This window comes from Amblyraja radiata, chromosome 19, assembly GCF_010909765.2.
Source record: "Amblyraja radiata isolate CabotCenter1 chromosome 19, sAmbRad1.1.pri, whole genome shotgun sequence".
In the NCBI taxonomy this organism is placed as follows: domain Eukaryota; kingdom Metazoa; phylum Chordata; class Chondrichthyes; order Rajiformes; family Rajidae; genus Amblyraja; species Amblyraja radiata.
In genome coordinates this window covers 81,737-104,622 of record NC_045974.1, presented here as the reverse complement: position 1 = coordinate 104,622, position 22,886 = coordinate 81,737, and the positions used below count along the sequence as shown (strand labels likewise).

At 44.3% G+C, this 22,886-nt stretch overlaps 1 protein-coding gene across 3 annotated transcripts in view; it reads right to left on the bottom strand.

Annotated features, from left to right (window-relative positions):
• The window catches only part of bmt2 (base methyltransferase of 25S rRNA 2 homolog), a 53,810-nt gene extending 31,248 nt beyond the window's left edge, over positions 1 to 22,562 (bottom strand). Inside the window, exons 1-2 of one of the 3 annotated variants that reach the window (XM_033037374.1) lie at positions 22,342 to 22,434; positions 1,461 to 1,615 (exon numbers count right to left, since the gene is read on the bottom strand). In XM_033037374.1, coding sequence (XP_032893265.1) covers positions 1,461 to 1,495 — 35 coding nt within the window. In that variant the 5' untranslated portion in view covers positions 1,496 to 1,615; positions 22,342 to 22,434. Of the gene's footprint in view, positions 1 to 1,460; positions 1,616 to 22,341 lie in introns of all 3 variants that reach the window. The other 2 variants (XM_033037373.1, XM_033037372.1) reach the window with 2 other exon arrangements.
• Between the last annotated feature and the right edge of the window lie 324 nt (positions 22,563 to 22,886).

Here is a 22,886-nt window from a genome sequence, read left to right as displayed (position 1 = left end):
ACCTACGACAACCGAAGTCAACATACGTCCACCCGCGATAAGCTACGACAAGCAACGACCCTGTCGGCGACATTGAAGACAATTCAGTCGCCGGTACCTGTCGCCGGTTGGCGTATGTTGTCGCCAATGACATTCACCAAAGTCAGCACCCGGCAACAACCAACGTCACCTGGCGACAACCTGTGTCATCCTGGCAACAACCTACGACAGTACCTATGACAGGAGAAGACAAGCTATGTCAAGCCCACAGTCGCCGAAAAGTTTTGAACATATCAAAATCCAGGGGCGACCAGAAAAACGTTACTACTCTTTAGCGACTTGAGGAGACTACTCACGACCATACAGGCATCACCCTGCGACCATGTGTCGACAGCCTAGTCGCCTGTAGTTGCCGAAAAAAATCGCCTAAGTGGGACAAGGGCTTAAGACTTCTTGACCATGAGTTTGGTATCAGATTTCAGGCCATGGTCTTTTGCTGAAGGTTGTACCGGTGAACAAACTTTATCTAGAAGCTTTCAGGGCTACTTCAGGCAGCATACAAGAACGGAATCATCAACTGAATCATTATAATCTAAAGTTACTGGCCCTTAAAAAAAAAAATACAGAGACAGATATTCAATATTGCATTACACGTTTCTATCTAATTCTGAAGGATTAACACTTGCATGTCTGAAATCAATGGCCATCAATTCACTTTGACTTTTGTCTCATGCCAGACACAACCAAAGCTTGAAAAGAGTGACAAGGATTCCTATATAACTTTCCATTTAGTTTTAAAACTTAAAATTCAACACTTGGCTGGTCAAAAAACAATAAACCTAGTCACTATTTTAATGTATACTTTCAAACTAGTACAATTACTTTTTCATTGAATTGTTGCTTTTCAGACAAATACAACATCCGATGAGAACTGTAGTAAACCCCCATTGCCATTCTGTAAATCTACCATGATATACAACCAATGGAGGCATTCGTGATCACAAACTCTGTCTTCTTAGCCCAGTTAAAATTGGTTTATATTATAACATATTATAACTTAACAATGAAATGTGATCAGTGAAACTAAATTTATTGAATTACCCTAAAGATAAATTGAAAAGCTAGATCTGAGTGCAAACCACTGCTGGCCCGAGAAGAGGAATGTTCCCTCATATGTCAATTCCTCAGCATGGTCACACACCCTCAGCATGCTCACGCACCTTCCAACCCAGGTAGTTTCATGCACGTGTGCATGTTTACATGCAGACACAGCTGTTGCTCCAGTACCAATGGTCACTGGGGCAGATACAAGTTTGGCCTTCTTGGTAGTGGATCCACAGAAAGCAACTGGTCGGGATGGAGAGATCGGTCACAACCTCATGACCTCTGCGAACCAGCAGGAGGGGTATTCACAGACATCTTTAAACTCACATTACATAATTCTGAGGGCCCCACCTGCTTTAAAACCACCACTAACCCGATGCCAAAGAAAGGTAGCTATGATATTCACCATCATCAGGTGCTTCAAGAGACTTTCAGCCTGCTTTACAGCTTTGATCCACTGCAGTTTGCCTACCGTCGCAACATGTCCACAGGGGCTGCCATCAGACCGGCCCACAACTCATATCTGGAACACCTAGGCCACAAGGACATATACATCAGATTCCTATTTATCAACTATTGCTCTGCCTTCAACACCATGATCTCATCTCCTGGATTAGGAGCCCCATCTACCACTGGAAACGCAACCTTCTGACCCATGGACCACAATCAGCGAGAATAGACAACAATATGTCCTCCATAATAATACTCAATATCAGTGCCTTGCAAGGATGTGTTCTCAGTCCACTACTAGTCTCCCTAAACATTTATTATTGTGCAGCCAAATTCTGCTCTAACTTCATCTACAAATTTGCAGGTGATACCACTGAGGTGGGCCGGATCATGAACATTAATGAGACGGAGTACAGGAAGGAGACAGAGCTTAATAACATAGTGTCAGGACAATAACCTCTCCCTCAATGTCAGCAAGACAAAGGAGCTATTGTCAACTTCAGGAAACATGGTGGGGTACATGCCAAAATTGGCATCAATGGCGCTGAAGTGGAAATGGTTAAGAGCTTCAAGTTCCATGACGTTAATATTACCAACGATCTGCTATGGACCAACCATATTGATGCAACGGACAATGTACATAAACACCTCTACTTTCTCAGGAGACTGAGAAATGTTGACATGTCTCCAACGACTCTTACAAACTTCTGCACATAGAAAGCATACTGTTTTGTTGCCTCACAGCTTAGTTTGGGAACAGCTCTGCCCAAAATATTGGAGAGTTGTGGATGTAGGCTAGTCCATCACACAGACCACACTCCCCTCCACTGACTCCATCTATACTTCACACAATCTCAGGAAAGCAGCCAACATTGTCAACTTTCCCAGGCCGCTCATTTCTTCACCTCCCCACTCCTGTCAGGCAGAGGATACAGAGGTTTGAAAGCACGTACCACCAGAACTGAAGAACAGCTTCTTCCCCTTTGTTATAAGATTTCTAAATGGTTCTTCCATAAGCTAGGGTGCAGTTCTAGTCCTCCAATCTAATTCACTGTTGACAGTTTCTTTGGAACTGCAACGTTACAAAGCTGAGAACTATATTCTGCACTCTGGTATGTTTCTCGTTGGTCTGCCTTTTGTGTGTATTTGGCTTGATTGAATAATATTATCTGATTTGATTGGATATCGTGCAAACAAAAGCTTCCATGGTACCATGGAACACATGAGAATAATAAACGTAAACTCCAAAAATCAGTGCAGAAGGGAGCAAGAAGGGTGGCACACAGCAGTGATAGCAACAGCCAAAAACTTGCGGTGGATTCCTAACATTCCACAATTTCTGCAACAAAACGCATCTTCGCTAGGGCTTTAGTTTTTAAACTGTTGAACCTGTGCTAGGCTCTATAGCACTGACTACATTAAATGGGTTACTTATGATGTAGACATCTATTTGAGGACATTCTTGTGATGTTGCAACAAGATTTCATGATAAGATCATAGTTGAATAAACTAATTACTGGTTTCGATTAAAATGAATGTAGCACAAGACAAACTCATGGTCAGTATAGTCACATGGTTGAACAACAACAAACAACAGGAAGAAAGTGTTGTGTGATAACAATACAGGAATACGGAACTGCAAAGATCTGACTATTTTAATTGCAGTAAGAAATATAATTTGCTCACGAGAAGCTCATTAGATGCAGGGAATGTTTTCTATCAGGAATTCAGTAGGATTACCAATCACCTTAGTTTCTGTTTTTCTGGAGTTATGACTACATTTTTGTATAATGGGCATATGTGATTTGTACATGATAAACTATAATCTTGAATGGTGATACAGTATCATCTCTGAAAAAAACGAAATATCCAAGAAACAAATAATGACCATGTGCACATCATTTTGTTCTTCACCATCATCACATGTGGAAAGTGGAACACGGTTACTAGATCTGTACTTTCCATACACCTGGCCTGAAAAACTGTATTCATATATGAGACGGTTGAACAAATTACAAACTTTTAAACAGCAAACACAATAATTCAAAGTATGCTGACTTGAAAGAGTCACAATATTCAATGCATTGTTCCTTATGCCTTGGAAATTATACAATTCTAAATCTATTTCAACACATTATTAGTTATTTATGCTTTTTATAAAGATTTGCTTCCAAGAAAAGGGCACATTAATGTTCAACCCAAAAACAATACCAGAAGACAACAAATAAATTTAATCTTGATCTGATTCAAGATTTTTAGCATTCAGTTTTTTTTTACATTCTTTGACTGCATAAAATGCAAATGAGTCAAGAAGGCTCAGGAGAGATTTTAAACTCATTATTTTTTGAAACTTTAGTTAAATGTATTTAGTAACTTATGATCTAGTACAGTGCCTGAAAAGGTACATTAGCAAATTTGCAGATGACACAAAACTTGGTGGCAGTGTGAACTGTGAGGAGGATACTATGAGAATGCAGGGTGACTTGGACAGGTTGGGGGGTGGGTAGATGCATGGCAGATGAAGTTTAATGTGGATAAATGTGATAAATTTGCAATAACAAACAGGAAGGCATATTACTATCCAAATGGCGTCAAGTTGGGAAAAGGGGAAGTACAACGGGATCTGGGGGTCCTTGTTCATCAGTCTATGAAAGCAAGCATGCAGGTACAGCAGGCAGTGAATAAAGCGAATGGCATGTTGGCCTTTATAACAAGAGGAGTCGATTATCCAATCCAATCCAACTTTATTTGTTAAGCACTTTAAAACAACCAATGTTGACCAAAGTGCTGTACAGAAGAATAAACAAGACATCATAAACAGACAACATAACAGAACATAACATAACAGCTCACATAAGGCGCAAAAATTACATATGAAATACAACAATAAATTAAAAGACATAAAACATGAGTAAAAATAATAACCACGCAATAAAAGCAATAAAAATAAGAAATTAAATCAAGTAAATAAAGTCAACATCTTACTGGGTATCAAAGGCCACGGAGAAGAGATGGGTTTTAAGAAGTGATTTAAAAACAGACAGAGAAGAGGCCTGTTTAATGTGGAGAGGCAGATCGTTCCATAATTTGGGTGCCGACACAGCAAAGGCACGGTCCCCTCTGAGCTTCCGCTTAGTTTTAGGCCCACTCAGGAACAGCTGATTATCTGACCTGAGAGAGCGGGCGGGTGTATAAGGGTGTAGAAGCTCAGATAGGTAGGGCGGGGCAAGACCATTCAGGGATTTAAAAGCAAATAAAAGAATTTTTAAATGGATCCTAAACTGAATAGGCAACCAGTGGAGTGAGGCTAAAATGTGCGAAATGTGCTCATGTTTACGTGTGCCAGTTAAAAGACGTACAGCTGCATTCTGTACCATCTGGAGACGGGCGATGGAGGACCCACTAACCCCCACATACAGTGCATTGCAGTAATCCAGCCGAGTGGTAACAAAGGCGTGGATTACCGTCTCAAAGTGCTGCCTTGACAGAATTGGCTTTATTTTGGCCAGCTGCCTCAAATGGAAAAAGCTTGATTTAACAACAGCCTTGATCTGACTGTCAAATTTAAGCTCAGGGTCCACTTTAACCCCTAGGTTTGTGATGCTTGGTTTGATATACTGGGCCAGGGAGCCCAGATCTACAGGGGGGGCCCCAGTGGTGCCACCAAAAACCATTACTTCCGTCTTTTTATCATTAAATTTTAAAAAGTTCAGAGCCATCCAGGCCTTTATGTCGTTGAGACACTCAAGTAACAGTCCGACAGAGTGTTCATCCTTCTTTTTAAGAGGCACATAAATCTGACTGTCGTCTGCATAAAAGTGGAATGAAATTCCGTGCTTCCTAAGTATGGAACCAAGTGGGAGCAAATAAAGAGAAAAGAGGAGAGGGCCAAGAACTGAGCCCTGTGGGACCCCACACGAGAGAGGAGCAGAGGATGATACAGAGTCCCCAAGGCTGACACAGAAAGTTCGATCAGCCAGGTACGACCTGAACCACTCTAGTGCTATGCCCCTGATACCCACCCACTGCTTCAAACGTGAGATCAATATTTCATGATCCACTGTGTCAAAAGCAGCAGTCAAATCTAAAAGCACAAGGGTAACACAGTCACCACGGTCAGTAGCTAAAAAAATATCATTAAAAACATTAGGAGCAAAGAGGTCCTTCTGCAGTTGTACAGAGCCCTAGTGAGACCACACCTGAAGTATTGTGTGCAGTTTTGGTCCCCTAATTTGTGGAAGGAAATTCCTGCTATTGAGAGAGTGCAGCGTAGGTTTACAAGTTTAATTCCCGGGATGACGGGACTGTCATATGCTGAGAGAATGGAGCGGCTGGGCTTGTACACTCTGGAGTTTAGAAGGACGAGAGGTGCTCTTATTAAAACATATAAGATTGTTAAGGGTTTGGACACGCTAGAGGCAGGAAACATGTTCCCGATGTTGGGGGAGTCCAGAACCAGGGGCCACAGTTTAAGAATATTGGGTAAGTCATTTAGAACGGAGACAAGGAAACACTTTTTCTCACAGAGAGTTGTGAGTCTGTGGAATTCTCTGCCTCAGAGGGCGGTGGCGGCCGGTTCTCTGGATACTTTCAAGATAGATCTAGATAGGGCTCTTAAAGATAGCAGAGTCAGGTGATATGGGGAGAAGGCAGGAACGGGGTACTGATTGGGGATGATCAGCCTCGATCACATTGAATAGCGGTGCTGGCTCGAAGGGCCGAATGGCCTACTCCTGCACCTATTGTCTAAAAGTCTGGAAGCAGATTCAAATTTAGAAGTGGATACCAGCTACAGAAGAGAATACAATTACAATATTCAAAAGACATTTGAACAGATATGGATGGGAAAAGTTCTGAAGTTTGATACAAATACCTCGATAGATGCTTCTGAACACATCATCAGTGATGTAACCTGGGGTCATTGGGTGTTTCGGGTCTTTCAACATCAGACACCCTCACCCAGGTGATCCAGCCGTGGTTGATCAGACCACGACGTGTTCAGGTGGCATTCGCTCCTCCCCATGGACCGCCGCTCCTGATCCAGAGCCATCTCGAGGCCTTCTTCGCTGCCTCTGTGGTGTTCTTGATGGCCTTTCTCCTCGCCACTCCGATTATGCCCAGTGCACTCAAGGCTTTATAGAGCGATTGCCCTGCAAAACCTCTGCAGCCAACCTCGATGGGCATACACCTTGCCTTCCAGCCCTGCTTGCGGCAGTCTATGACCAGCTCTTCATACTTGACCATCTTCCTCTCGTGGGCCTCCTCCAGACGGTCCTCCCACGGCACAGTCAGTTCCAACAAGACGATGTTTTTGGTCGCCTCTGAGACCAGGAGGATATCTGGCCTCAGGGTGGTCGTGGCAATGTGCCGTGGGAACTTCAGCTGTTTCACCAGTTCTACAGAAAGCTGCCAGTCCTACGCAGTTGCCAGGATTCCTGACGGATTCCTGGCTGCTGTGGTTCTTGGCAGCTGCACTCCAGCCTTCACAAAGGTGATCATCTGGGTGGTGGGGCGTTCTCGTCTGCAGCTGCTGATTCCCATGCTGATGGCTTCTGCAATGGGTTTAAGAACCTGGTCGTGACGCCATGTGTACCGGCCCTGCCCAAGAGTCTTTGGGCAACAGCTCAGGATGTGTTCCAACGTCCCCTTGCCTGAGCATTGCGGGCAATCTGGAGATTCCGCTTTGCCCCAGATGAAGACGTTCGATGGGCTGGGCAGGACATCATACACTGCCTGGACCAGGAACTTGATGCGCTGTGGTTCAGCCTGCCAGAGCTCAGTCCATGTGACTTTTCGGTCCATGGCCTGCTCCCACCTTGTCCAGGCTCCCTGCTGCCTCAATCCAACTACTCTGGTAGACCTCTCCTCCTCCACCACTGCCCTCACTTCCTCCTGGACCAGCCTGTGCCTCTCCTTCCCCTTGGTCTTGTCAAACTGGGGAGATTGGAAGATTCCCAGGCCAGCTCTTCCCCGAGTCACTGCTCCCACCAGGACTCTGTGGCGTATCCGAGACTCTGCTTGCAGCACGGCTTCGCCGGCTCTCCACTTCCTCCCAGTTTTCACCTCCACCCCTGCTTGAGCCACCTTGGGGTCGCTGGAGTCCCTGTACACATGGCCGTCCGAAGGGGGGGTGCGTGGGGTGCGACCGCACCCCCCTTTTTTTCCCCTTAAGAAAAAAATCACAAAAAAAAAAAAAATCGGGGGGGAAAAAAAGAAAAATCGGGAAATTAAAAATCAGCGTTTCCACTTTGGAAACTGCCAGTTCTCCGTTCTCCCGTCGCCAGGTCCACGCGACCCCCGCTGGGCCCACGCCACCCCCGCTGGGCCCACGCCACCCCCGCTGGGCCCACGTCACCCTCGCTGGGTCCACGCCACCCCCACTGACTACCGCTGGGCCCACGCCACCCCCGCTGGGTCCACGCCACCCCCGCTGACTCCCGCTGGGCTAATGCCACCCCCGCTGGGCCCACGCCATCCCCGCTGGGTCCACGCCACTTTCGCTGACCCCCGCCACCCCCGATGGGTCCACGCCACCCCCGCTGGGCCCACGCCACCCCCGCTGGGCCCACGCCACCTTCAACTTTCCCCCCCCCCGCCAGAAAGAGGGGGGGATGTGAGAGGGGGGAGGGGGAGAGAGAGAGAGGAAGGGAGGGGAGATAGAGATGGGGAGGGGAGAGGGAAAGGGTGATTATCTTTAGTGAGATTGCAAAATTAAGTTTTGTTTTAGAGCTATTATATTTTCTCCTCCATATGAATAATATTAAACAATATCAAATAATATCAAACAATTGGAACGGCTTTCTTTTCCTTGATAACAATACTGAAAAATGTGAATTCCATAGTTTGTGACATAAATATACATTTTAATGGGATCATTATATACAGATGTAACATTTCCATTTTGAGATTGGGGGGAGGGGGAGGGTTGGGGGCAAATATGCATCAAGCCGATAACCTAATCGTTAAAGAGTTAAAAGATAGCCTAATCGATAAAGAGCTGAGAAGAGGAATCAGAGCTGCCAAGGAAAGGTACTCTGAGAAGTTGAGGAGCAAGTTCTCAGCTAGTGACTCTTCTTCAGTTTGGAAGGGCATGCAAGAAATCACCAGCTATAAGAGGAAAGCCCCCCGCTCTTTGGACAATCGTCAGCTGACGAACGACCTGAATTAGTTTTACTGCAGGTTTGAAAATCAGAAACGTAACCCTGGCACCCCTTCCCCAACAAACACAGCCAGTCTGCAGTGAATGAACCCTGCACCCTCGCCTTCCCATTCACCATTTCACACCTACTTAAGGCAAGACTCCAGTATGAAAAGAGTGGACCCTTTCCCACCCCAATCAACACTTCACACCCACTCACAGCCTGACCTCCGTCTGCAAAGACTGGGCCCTTCTACACCCACCCCACTCCAATCACCACTTCACACCCAATTACTCATTTTTAACCAGTCCCTGCAAAGATGTACTGTCCCTGCCTGCTTCAAAGTCTCCACTATTGTCCCTGTACCCAAAAATATGTAAGGATTACTGGTCTTAATGACTACAGGCTTGTCACACTGACCTCTGTAGTCATGAAGACCGCTGAAAGGCTTGTGCTGGCCAAGCTGAAAAATATCACAATCCCTCTGCTGGACCCTCTGCATTTTGCATAGATCTGGGATGACGCAGTCAATCTGGGCCTGCACTTCATCCTCCAGCACCTAGACCGCAGGGGACCTAGGCGAGGATTTTGTTTTATTGATTTTATCTCTGCATTCAACACCATTGTGCCAGAGCTACTACGCTCCAAACTTTCTGAGTTGACTGTGCCTGAACCCCTCTGTCGGTGGATCACCAGCTTTCTGACAGACAGGAAGCAGCATGTGAGGCTGGAAAGCATATATCGGACCCGCAAACGCTCAGCATAGGAGCACCGCAAGATGCGTACTCTCCCCTCTCCTCTACTCTCGCCACACCAATGACTGCACCTCCACAGACACCTCTGTCAAGCTTCTCAAGTTTGCGGATGACACAACCCTGATTGGACTGATCTAGGATGGGGATCTCTGTACCCTTTTCAGTTTGACATCTTTCCCATAACATGGTGCCCAGAACTGGACACAATATTCTAAATGCGGTCTCACCAACGTCTTATACAACTGCAACATGACCTCCCAACTTCTATACTCAATACTCTGAGTGATGAAGGCCAAAGTGCCAAAATACTTTTTGACCACCTGATATACCTGCGACACAACCTGGTGATTCTTTTGGTTCTGGTAAAATGTTCTATTATTTTGTGCAACATAACTTGCAACTGAGTTCTTGGCCTTTGCTTTGCTGTGATACTGCTGATGTAATTAGCTTCATTTGTCATCATTGCTTCCTGACTGACTGCAATAGGATGCAATATTTGAACCTACTCCACTGCAATCAAGAGAAATCACTAGAACTAGTGCAAATTTAAGCTATAAACAAATTAACTCAAAATTATACCTAGTTAAGTGTTCTTAATGAACTTTTCATTGCATTTGCTTCTGTAGTGGTGTACACGTCCTACACAGGATGTGCAAATTCTTCTGGTGTAAGTAGTGTATGACAAGATTTACATGAGGGTAGTTTGTAATATTGTACATCCATCCGTTTGTGCTTCCCTGAGTTGACACATTTGTGATACTCAGTGTCCTCAAAGTTCCTTCTCCATTCTGAGCAGTCATGGGTTCAGGATTTCCACAAGTTGAAAATAATATTACATCTTGTCAAGAAAGCTTTGACTATCCTCGTATCTTGCAGTATTTTTGCTGTCCTCACAAGATCTCTAGTCATAGATTATTTGTTTCAGAAATCTGGCATCAGGCATACAGGCAAAACATCCCATTCATCAGAGCCTGTTGAGCTGAAAATTGTTAGCCTGGGAGAGAACCCTGTGGCATTTTAAACCATAAGCCAAAGCAAACTATTTGGCCTTGAACTAGCTAAATTTGCCATTTTTAATAATTCCCTCCTATAAATGTTTCAGCCATTTAGCACTCTTGAAATGCCTTTGAGAATTCTTTATGCCGATTGGTCGCTCAACCAAATTGAAGAAACCTTTGTTACCGGGCTCTCAAATCCCCATGATATGGCATCTGATAAAAGCAGATGTCAAAACAATGGGGAAGTTCTCCCCATAGAAATCGCAAGTCTTGATTGTTGCAGAGAATTCCCTCCTCTTCCCCCTCACTCACTCAAAGTGGTAATCAACACGTGCAGTTGCTGTGCCTCTTGCTACAAACACTAATAACATTGGGAAATATTGCTGCATTAGGATATTATTAATACACACCACAGATTCAGTGAGCGATTCAAATGGCCTCCTTTCCTTCTGTAACCATTCTAAATATTGTGTAAATATTAATTGTAGCAATGTTACAAAATTTTGAGATTTTAAAAATCAAGTCTGCAATTTATCCCATCAGATAAAGCATAAAAATAAGTTTAATTTGACACCTAATTCACTTTCATATCTCAAGTATTTAAAAAGTTATGGCCATTTTCATACTGGGAAATGAGCATCTTGTTCCCTATTGATTTTCTATGGACATAACAAAAAAGCTGTGATCGTGAACAGTCAAAAGCCCATAACTTTCTTAAAAATTAAGAGAACTGAATGAATTTTTCAGTTATCATAGATTGAAGCATTCTGAAACAAATATAAAATAATCTTACTTGGATGACCTGAAATTAAAGCATATAATTAGTTAGTTACCTAATTGTAGCTAATTTCAGACTTCAATTACTAGATCTAAACATCTATCCATTTCTTAATAAATGATTAACATTTTTAAATAGCCTAAATGTCCAAATAATATTCACAAATAATTCACAATAAAACATGATTTTTAAATCTCATTTACATTAATTTATAGACAAAATGGAAGGAATTTAGTGTTCAATTGCTGTAAATAAATGTCCATTTTAAATCAGCTTTCTAGTGGGATCCTGTGAACGCGCTGGTTTAGAACGTTCACATTGCGCTAGATTTGTGCCCCAAATGCCCAGAAAAATACTGCGGGATATAATGGGCCCAAAATGAGCTACTCGCAATATTAAACTTTGTATAAAGGGATCTTTAGAAGCCCTTTTTAATGTAAAAATATACAGCATACCTTCAGATATTTGCTTTATGAGACCCTGCGGTTGCTGGTGGTCGCGGGTTTAGAGATTGATTTTTAAACTACTATAACTATTTTACGAGGCCTTTAAAACTAATAATAGCTTTTGCGACGGGGTCTTCCAGCGATTTTTTGTTAATAATTAACTAGGCTGAACATCTTCGATTTGAACAGCCTAGAAAAAATCGCTTTTTAAACCCGCCCCCTCTAAACGGCGCCAAAATCGCGCACACCCGCAGCGACAGATTTTCAGCCACGCTTCAGGTAGGCTTTGCAACATACCTATTAATTGCAGAGTATATTACCAAAATGCTTCTTCAGGTATGTGAAGAGGAAAAAATTAGTTAAGACCAAAGTTGGACCCTTGAAGACTGAAAAGGGTGAATTTATTATGGGGAACAAGGAAATGGCAGATGAGTTGAACAGGTACTTTGGATCCGTCTTCACTAAGGAAGACACAAACAATCTTCCTGATGTACTGGTGGCCAGAGGATCTGGGGTGACGGAGGAACTGAAGGAAATCCACATTAGGCAGGAAATGGTGTTGAGTAGACTGATGGGACTGGAGGCTGATAAATCCCCAGGGCCTGGTAGTCTGCATCGCAGGGTACTTAAGGAAGAGGCTCTAGAAATTGTGGACACATTGGTGATAATTTTCCAATGTTCTATAGATTCAGGATCAGTTCCTGTGGATTGGAGGGTAGCTAATGTTATCCCACTTTTTAAGAAAGGCGGGAGAGAGAAAACAGGGAATTATAGACCAGTTAGCCTGACATCGGTGGTGGGGAAGGTGCTGTAGTCAATTATAAAAGATGAAATAACAGCACATTTGGATAGCAGTAACAGGATTGTTCCGAGTCAGCATGGATTTATGAAGGGGAAATCATGCTTGACTGCTTTAACTAATTTTCTGGAATTTTTTGAGGAAGTAACGAGTAAAATGGACAAGGGAGAAACAGTGGATGTAGTGTACCTGGACTTCAGAAAGCATTTGATAAAGTTCCACATAGGAGATTAGTTGGCAAAATTAGGGCACATGGTATTGGGGGTAGAGTGCTGACATGGATAGAAAATTGGTTGGCAGACAGGAAACAAAGAGTAGGGATTAATGGGTCCCTTTCATAATTGCAGTGACTAGTGGGGTACCGCAAGGCTTGGTGCTGGGACCGCAGCTATTTACAATACACATCAATGATTTAGATGAAGGGATTCAAAGTAACATTAGCAAATTTGCAGATGACACAAAGCTGGGTGGCAGTGTGAGCCGTGAGGAGGATGCTATGAGAATGCAGGGTGACTTGGACAGGTTGGGTGAGTGATTAGATGCATGGCAGATGCAGATTAATGTGGATAAATGTGAGGTTATCCACTTTGGTAGCTAAACAGGAAGGCATAATACTATCCAAATGGCGTCAAGTTGGGAAAAGGGGCAGTACAACAGGTTCTGGGGGTCCTTGCTCATCAGTCAATGAAAGTAAGCATGCAGGTACAGCAGGCAGTGAAGAAAGCGAATGGCATGTTGGCCTTCATAACAAGAGTAGTTGAGTATAGGAGCAAAGTGGTCCTTCTGCAGTTGTATAGGGCCCTAGTGAGACCACACCTGGAGTATTGTGTGCAGTTTTGGTCCCCTAATTTGAGGAAGAACATTCTTGCTATTGAGGGAATGCAGCGTAGGTTCACAAGGTTAATTCCCAGGATGGCGGGACTGTCATATGCTGAGAGGATGGAGCGGCTGGGCTTGTATACTCTGTAGTTTAGGATGAGAGGGTATCTTATTGAAACATATAAGATTATTACGGGGTTTGGACATGCTAGAGGCAGGAAACATGTTCCCGATGTTGGGGAGTCTAGAATAAGAATAAGGGGTAAGCCATTTAGAACGGAGAAGAGGAAACATTTTTTCACACAAAGAGTCTGGAATTCTCTGCCTCACAGGGTGGTGGAGGCCGGGTCTCTGGAATCGAAGAGGGAGAATTCCAGAGGGAGATGGATAGGGCTCTTAAAGATAGCGGAATCAGGGGATATGGGGAGAAGGCAGGAACGAGGTACTGATTGGGGATGATCAACCATGATCACATTGAATGGCGGTGCTGTACCTATTGTCTATTGTCTAATGCAAAGCACTCTGCTAGTAGAATCATTTCGACTGGATTTAGATTAAAAGAAAGTGAAGTACCTGTAGTTAGTGTGTTTAATACAAATAAACACAGGATTTTATAATTCCACGTTCAATTTGAAAACACTTCACAGGCCGTCCCTGGACGCCCACAGGTCAATTTTGTCCGCAAGTCAGAAAATATACAAAAGTCATTTGATGTGATAATCACCCAACCACAGTATTGTAATGAATGGCATCAAAAGCACATACCTTATAAGAGAGAACAATTGTTAAAAATGGAGAGAGGAAACTAGTTCAGTAATTTGCAGGAACCAATATGTTTGTTGGACATGAATTTAATATAAGTAGTTTGACTATAACGTAATAGTTACACTGCTGACTCCTCATAATAGAAAATCACATTATCAAAACAATTGTGTCGAAAGGGTGGTATGGTCTAGTGTTTCAAACGTGTAATTATAAAGTTATTTTTCCTGCAGATTTTTCAAAAATTGAAGGTCATTTTAATACACTAAGTTTATTTTTGCTGCTGCAAGCTAAAAGGACAAATACCTGGAAAATAAATTGCTTAATAGAACATGGTTTTATGGGCGGCATGGTGGCGCAGCGGTAGAGTTGCTACCTTACATCACTAGAGACCCGGGTTCGATCCTGACTACGGGTGCTGACTGCATGGAATTTGTACATTCTCCCTGTGGCCTGTGTGGATTTTCTCCGGGATCTCAGGTTTCCTCCCACTAACAATGTCCAGGTTTGTAAGTTAATTGGCTTGGTATAATTGTAAATTGTCCTTAGTATGCTTAGGATAATGTAAGTATGCAAGGATCGTTGGTCGGTGCTGATTCGGTGGGCCGAAGAGTCTGTTTCCCGAAATGTCACCCATCCAGAGATGCTGCCTGTTCCGCTGAGTTACTCCAGCATTTTGTGTCTATCTTTAGTGTAAACCAGCATCTGCTGTTTCTTCCTAAACTTAACGATACATTAGAACTTTAATTATCCCGGGGGTAAATTGGTCTGCCAACAGTCGTAAAACAAATGATGCATGAAACACGCCTAGGTACGGTGAAAAGTTTTTGTAGCATGCTAACCAGTCAGTGGAAAGACAATACATAATTACAATCAAGCCATTCACATTTTACAGATACGCGATAAGTGAATAACGTTTACGATGCGATAGAACTTTATTTATCCCAGGAAGGAAATTGGTCTGGCAACAGTCATAAAACACAACGAGATACATGAAAAGTGAAACTAAAGTGACGAGTAGAAAGTTCAGGATTGGGGATGTGCAAAGACTGGGGAAGGGGAGTGAGTCTACCCCACAGCAGAAGGAGGAGGAGTTGTACAGTTTGATAGCCACATAGAGAAATGATCTCCTGTGGCATTCTGTGCTGTGTCTTGGTGGAACCAGTCTGTTGCCGAAGGTGCTCCTCAGGTTGACCAGTGTGTCATGGAGCGGGTGAGCTGTATTGTCCAAGATGCTCCGCAGTTTGAGGAGCATCCTCCCCTCCAAGACCACCTCCCAGTGAATCCAATTCCACTCGCAGGACGGAGTCAGCCTTCATGATAAGTTTGTTAATTCTGTTGCCGTCCACAGCCTTCACCCTGCTACCCCAGCACATGACCGCGAAGGCGCTGGCCAGGACCGATTGATAGAACATCTGCAGCATCATACTGCAGACGTTGAAAGGGCAGAGCCTCCTCAGAAGTACAGACAGCTCTGTCCCTTCTTATACAGTGCCTCAGCATTCCTGGACCAGTCCATTTACTGTCCAGGTAAACTCTAAGGTACATGTACTCCTTGGTAAACTGCATATCCGCACCCTTGACGAAGACCGGGGACAGGGTTGTTCCTCTCCTCCTCAAGTCCACCACTAACTCCTTAGTCTTGTTGATGTTCAGTTGCAGGTGATTCAGCCCACACCATGCAACAAAGTTGTTGACTACACCTCTGTATTCAGCTTCCCTCCCCTCACTGATGCAGCCCAAAATTGCAGAGTCATCAGAAAACTTTTGCAGGTGGCAGGAGTCTGAGTTGTATCTGACGTCCAAGGTGTAGATGGTGAACAGGAAGGGAGAGAGGACCGTCCCCTGTGAGGCCCCTGTGTTGCTCACTACCATGTCCGAGACACAGTTCTGTAGCCTGACAAATTGTGGTTGTCCAGACCGGTAGTTGGTGATCCAGGACACCAATGGAGCATCCACTCGCATCTTCGCCATGACTATCACAGTGCTTCCCGGCTTATCCAGGTGAGCATAGAAACGATGGAGCAGGTGGATGATGGCAGCATCAGCCCCACTTTTGTTTGGTAAGTGAACTGTAGGGGTTCCAGTTAGCGTTTAAACCAGGGGTCGCAGGTGAGTGAGCACCAACCTCTCCAGGGACTTCATGATGTGTGAGATCAGCACCACCGGTCTGTAGTCATTGGAGGAGCTGGGTCCTCTTTGGTACAGAAACCAGGCAGGATGTCTTCCACATCACAGGAACCCTCTCCAGGTTCAGGCTGAAGATATGCGAGTGCTCCGCACAACTGGCTGGCACACGCCTTGAGTACCCGTCAGGACCCGTGGCTTTGCCTGGGCAGAATCTGCTCAGCTCTTTCAACTGCTCAGCCTTGATGGTCAGGCGCGACAAAGAAAGGGCAGAGGAAGTGGACCAGGTGGATTGAGGGGAGAGTCTGTCGGGGAGCACGGGGGAGGGTGAGCAGAGGCCCCTCCATCAAATCTATTTTTTTTTAAAACAGGTTTAGCTCGTTGGCATAGTCCAAATTGCTTTCCCTCCCCAGGCCACTGGTCATCTTCTAGCCTGTAATGCTTCTCATACCGCTCCATACTTCCCTCATGTTGTTCTACTGATGTTGCAGCTCCAGCTTCCTCCTGTAATCGTTCTTGCCCTATCTTAATCTCACTTTCAGATCTTTCTGTACCCGTTTTACCTCTTCCCTGTCACCATTCCTGAAGGCCCTCTTCTTAGGAAAAAACCCCATCAAAACGTAGAAAAATAGGTGCAGGAGTAGGCCATTTGGCCCCGAGCCAGTACCGCCATTCAATATGATCATGGCTGATCATCTAAAATCAGTACCCCAGTTCTTCTGGTAAAGGGCCTTTATGTCGCTGATGACCCAGGGCTTGTTGTTGGAGAAACAGTGTAGTCTCCTGAGACAATGTTATCCACACAGAATCCACATTTATGTAACTGGGAACACAGTCCGTGAGTCCATCAATGTCCTTTCCATCGGGACTACATAGTGTTTTGCAGTCTGTGATCTCAAAACAGCCCTGGCCACCTCACAGGCAGCCTCTGGACCATTGGCTTATACCTGGGTAGAAGTTGAACCAGATTGTGGTCGGATCTTCCCAGTAGCGGAAGGGCTATGGAGCTGTAAGCTTCTTTAACATTGACATACAGCAGGTCCATGTTTTCATGTGGGACAGTCAACAAACTAAGTGAAAGTGGGTAGGGTAGCGTCCAAAGTTGTTGCACCATTTGTTGCACCATTTGTTGTTAAATATGGTTGCACAAGTGTAGATAGAAGTAATCAAAGATAGAAACATAGAAAATAGGTGCAGGAGTAGGTCATTCGGCCCTTCGAGCCTGCACCGCCATTCAATATGATCATGGCTGATCATCCAACTCAGTATCCTGTACTTGCCTTCTCTCCATACCTCCTGATCCCTTTAGCCACAAGGGCCACATCTAACTCCCTCTTAAATATAGCCAATGAACTGGCCTCAACTACCTTCTGTGGCAGAGAATTCCACAGATTCACCACTCTCTGTGAAAAATGTTTTTCTCATCTCGGTCCCAAAAGACTTCCCCCTTATCCTTAAACTGTGACCCCTTGTTCTGGACTTCCCGAACACCGGGAACAATCTTCCTGCATCTAGCCTGTCCAACCCCTTAAGAATTTTGTAAGTTTCTATAAGATCCCCCCTCAATCTCCTAAATTCTAGCGAGTATAAGCCGAGTCTATCCAGTCTTTCTTCATATGAAAGTCCTGACATCCCAGGAATCAGTCTGGTGAATCTTCTCTGTACTCCCTCTATGGCAAGAATGTCTTTCCTCAGATTAGGATGTACAACTGCAGTAGAACTTCCCTGCTCCTATACTCAAATCCTTTCGCTATGAATGCTAACATACCATTCGCTTTCTTCACTGCCTACTGTACCTGCATGCCTACTTTCAATGACTGGTGTACCATGACACCCAGGTCTTGTTGCATCTCCCCTTTTCCTAATCGGCCACCATTCAGATAATAGTCTACTTTCCTGTTTTTGCCACATAACCTCACATTTATCCACATTATACTGCATCTGCCATGCATTTGCCCACTCACCCAACCTATCCCAAGTCACCTTGCAGCCTCCTAGCATCCTCCTCACAGCTAACACTGCCCCCCAGCTTCGTGTCACCCGCAAACTTGGAGATGTTGCATTCAATTCCCTCGTCCAAATCATTAATATATATTGTAAATAGCTGGGGTCCCAGCACTGAGCCTTGCGGTACCCCACTAGTCACTGCCTGCCATTCTGAAAAGGACCCATTTACTCCTATAGATCCTATAGTGAGCAAGATAATCCACTCGACGAAAAAGACGTAGTACGGTCATGGGCAGAGTTATGGGTAATCTTCGGCCCCATTTCCGTAACCGGCTTCCGTCTCCGCACCAAAGATCCCATAGCGGAGCAAAGATACTAGTGCAGAGACGGAATCCGGTTATTGAAACATCCTCGTAAAAATCAAAGATCTTTGGTAAAAATCTTCTCCTCATTTTCTTTCTGCCTCTCTGCCTCACAATAAAAACCAAAAAGATGCTTATCAATGACCCTATAGGGAGTTTGCACGGCAGTCAGGTCACGACCCATGACCCGTACTGTTGCTACGCTATGCCAACTGGAGTACATGCGATGAACTGCAGGTAAGCACTGACCATTGTTTCCAGCGTAGTGGGCCCGCTAAAACCGGCCGAAATGGTCAATGTTTGCGCTGTGAATAATTATGGCAATTGGAATAAGCGTGAGAGACATTTGTCCCATTTCAGAATTCCAAAAGTGAGGAGAAATGACGGTAGATAAAAGCGAGAGCTGAAGGGACAACAACAGCCAAAGTGCTTGGCGAACATTGGCCGTTTGCTCACTGCATTTCATCAACAGAAGGCATTATTTGTGTTTTTTCTTGATTCCTTTGGCATCTAAAAAGTTTTAGAAGTGATAAATCTGGCTGTAAAATATTAAAATCGCACATGGTTCTCGTGGGTTTTTACATACAAAAAGAAAACACCTCTGAAGCAAAATTTATAATTAAAAATCACAAACCATACGTGGGTTTTGAATTACATTTTACTCAGATGCAAGCCAAGGAATGGCACAATTGTTAGCTGTTAATTGGACATAATCAACCTCAGCAAATTGACAATATCCTATTGAAAGGGAGTGGGTGTCAGGACATTTTATCATTTGCCAAAATATACATCTCAATAGCATAATGATAGAAGACTTACTTTTCCACACACCACTCGTAAGTCTGGAGATTTTTTAAATGATAAATTTAGCTTCAGAAGCGTTTTCTTTTATGGGCGATTTTTAAATTTTACAGCCAGATTTATCACTTCTGAGACTTTTTAGATACCAAAGGAATCAAGAAAAAACACAAATAATGCCTTACTGTTGATGAAATGCAGTGAGTAAACGCGATAATTCCCAATATTTTCAATTTCGATATCCTCACGGCCAATGTTCACCAAGCACTTTAGCTGTTGTTGTCCCTTCAGCTCTCGCTTCTCTTTACCTTCATTTCGCTTCACTTTTGGAATTCTGAAGTTGGGTACATGTCTCTCACGCTAATCCCGACTTCCCCAATTTTTTACAGCACAAAAATTCACCATTTTGGCGTTTTTTAACAGGTAGGAAAGTACACGTTTCGCGTATTAACAACATATACTGCGATGTCCTCCAGATGGATTGAGCGGCTCAGTGCGTCAAGCCCTATGACCCGGTGACCTTACGTGCAACCCCCCTATAGCGGATCATTGATGCCTATGTTCCTTCCACAGCGTGTGGGAAGTCTGGCCCGGATCAGCATGGCTGGGACGCCAGGGTAAAGTTGCGGGGAGGTTTGCAATGTATTTTTATGTAATGTTGTCCCTAACATTAAAAAACAATAAGGAACATTCCAAGAGTAGAGCAACTGGAATCTTCATATTGCTATTATTTTACCAAATATCACAGTTGTGAACAGTGTGATTAGATGAATTACAGAGTGCAAGTTTAATACAAACATCAACTCAAACACAGCACATGAGCCATTTAAAAATAATTTTTAAAAAAAACATTTTTTTTTAAAACATTAAAAAATATTAACAGAATAATAATTTATTAACAGAAACTGTTCCCCCGCAACGTTGATTACACTGCAAGAGGGATAGCCAAAGTTGGGTCGGGATTACTGAATTGGCCGAAAAAAATGACCCACGTTACATACTACACGTCAGCCCATTGGATTTAGCAGGAGTGGACTATCTTGCTCGCTATAGGATTTTTGGAAGTAACTGCTGTTCAATTTCAATGACCACCCACTGTTAAAGTAGCATATGTGTTGTTAAGAGACAATGGTGTCAGATTACTGCAGGGAAGTTACAAGAAACCGATGACAGCATTTTTTCTGCTTGTCAATTTCCAAAGTACCTTTTAACTGGATTTCTAGTTAATCAACATCACATTATAACCAATTTGACTTACATAATCAGTGTTCCCTAATTCATCGCTCGCATTATATCCGATTAGCATTACGAAAACATGCTTAATTGCAAAACTATCTGTATTATGGGAGCTTGTTCGTACATGGTGGTGTCCACACAAGGTGGACGACCTTTTGCATCTACAGGCGAGTTTATGTTTTGCATTTCTGTATGTATGTGAGCTTTAATGAACCTCGAAAGGTATGATCTATGGACAACTCCACAACTTTGTCTTGAGTTTAAGAGGATGCAATTTGAAAGATAAATTATAGACATCTATGGAGATGATCTATGGAAGTCTCTTGGTACAAAACTTGTCTGAAGTTGATGATCCCCCTTATCTTTTCCAAAGTAGATACGAGTCAAAATGTCATAGGTGATGGGAGTAGAATTAGGCCATTCAGACCATCAAGACTACTCCATCATTCAATCATGGCTGATCTAACTCTCCCTCCTAACCCCATTCCCCTGCCTTCTCCCCATAACCTCTGACACCTGTACTAATCAAGAATCTCTCTATCTCTGGTCATAAGGAATAGGAGTAGAATTAAGCCATTCGGCCCATCAAGTCTACTCCATCATTCAATCATGGATGTAACTAAGGAACATAAGGAACTGTAGATGCTGGAATCTTGAGCAAAACACAAAGTGTTGGAGGAACTCGGTGGGTCAGGCAGCATCTGTGGAGGAAACTGTGGACAGTCTATCTGTGGACAGTCGATGTTTCAGGTCCAGACCCTTCTTCAAACTGAATAATCAGTAACTACTGCTGCTCTTTCCCATACTGACATTGATAATATGAATTCCTTTCAACTAAACTTCTAATGTTTGCCATTAAAAAAATGCCCCCCCCCCCCCCCCCTAGGCCCCTCCGCTAATACAGTTGGATTGCCACTGAATTGTAGGCAAAAATAATTTCAACATACTTTGGTACAGGTGAGAATAAAGTAGCATTGAACTTACTGGAAGAAGAGTAAATGTGAAAACTCGTATTTCCAAACCTCCTCACAACCGATTCCTATCACCGTTACACGAATCTGTTTACAACTCTCCAAAACGGATTATAAATACAATCTCTTTTGGCAATTAATGAATGTTACAGTTCTATTAGGATTTGTTCTATGTTCAGTAAGTAGCCTTGGCTACTAATTCGGCAAATGAGCAAAATATTAGGCAATCCACTATAAATCAAAAGATTAGCCATCACAAAAAACAAATTATAATTTACAAACTACTTGAACGTACACAAAGGTAGACAAAAATGCTGGAGAAACTCAGCGGGTGAGGCAGCATCTATGGAGAGAAGGAATGGGCGACGTTTCGGGTCGTGACCCTTCTTCAGACTTCTTTGAGACCCTTCTTCATACACAAAAGTATCTAATTAACTTACTGTAAGAATAATTTATGGATAGGGCATCTCTTCTACACTGATGTACACCGATTTCCCAGTAAATTTCAGAAGATATTTACTGGGAAAGGAAACTGAAGAGATGGCTAAAGACGTGGGCTGTTGGTTTAAAGATCACGTCGATCAAACCGCCTGCAAACTGTTGGGATTTCGTCAAACGACGTCGCAGACAGAGAATCGGTAATGAGATAGGATTGAAAATGGAGCTGCAGCGAAAAAGTGAAGATGGGAGGCAGGGCGGTTCGGTGACCGGCCGCAGGGACCAGCGGCAGCGGCGGGCCCGGGCTGTCCGAGCTCCCACAACCGGGCTGTCCGAGCGGGGTCCCGGGCTGTCCGAGCTCCCACAACCGGGCTGTCCGAGCTCCCACAACCGGGCTGTCCGAGCTCCCACCCCACCCCCCTCCTCTCCTCACCCTCTCGATATTTCTTGCGCAGTTTCCGATGGACGTTCTTCACCACCCCGGACAGCTTCTCCTGCTCCCGCTTCCTGTCGCCCTCGGAGGACGTCGCCGCCTGAGCGCCGAGTGGCGACACCAACACTCGCTCGCCCGCCCGGACATTGCACCGACCGACAACCTCCTCCATATCGCCGAGCGCGCGGCTCCGCTCGGCAATGTTCGGCTCCACTCGGCGACGCGCGACAATGTTCGGCTCCACTCGACGTTCGGCGACGCGCGGCTCCGCTCGGCAATGTTCGGCTCCGCTCGGCGTTTGACGCTGCTCGGCGAGGGGGAGGCGAGGGACCATTGATGATGAAGGAGACTGGGGGGAGGAGAGAGACCACCAGTGAGGGGAGAGATAACTGGTGAGGGGGAGACTACCAGTGAGGGGGAAGGTGACCAGTGGCTGAAATGTGTGGTTCCTCATGTTCTTCCTGCACTCCTGTCCCGTGGGGGAGAACACCCAAGCGAATGATAGGAGCAGAATTAGGCCATTCGGCCCATCAACTCCACTCTGA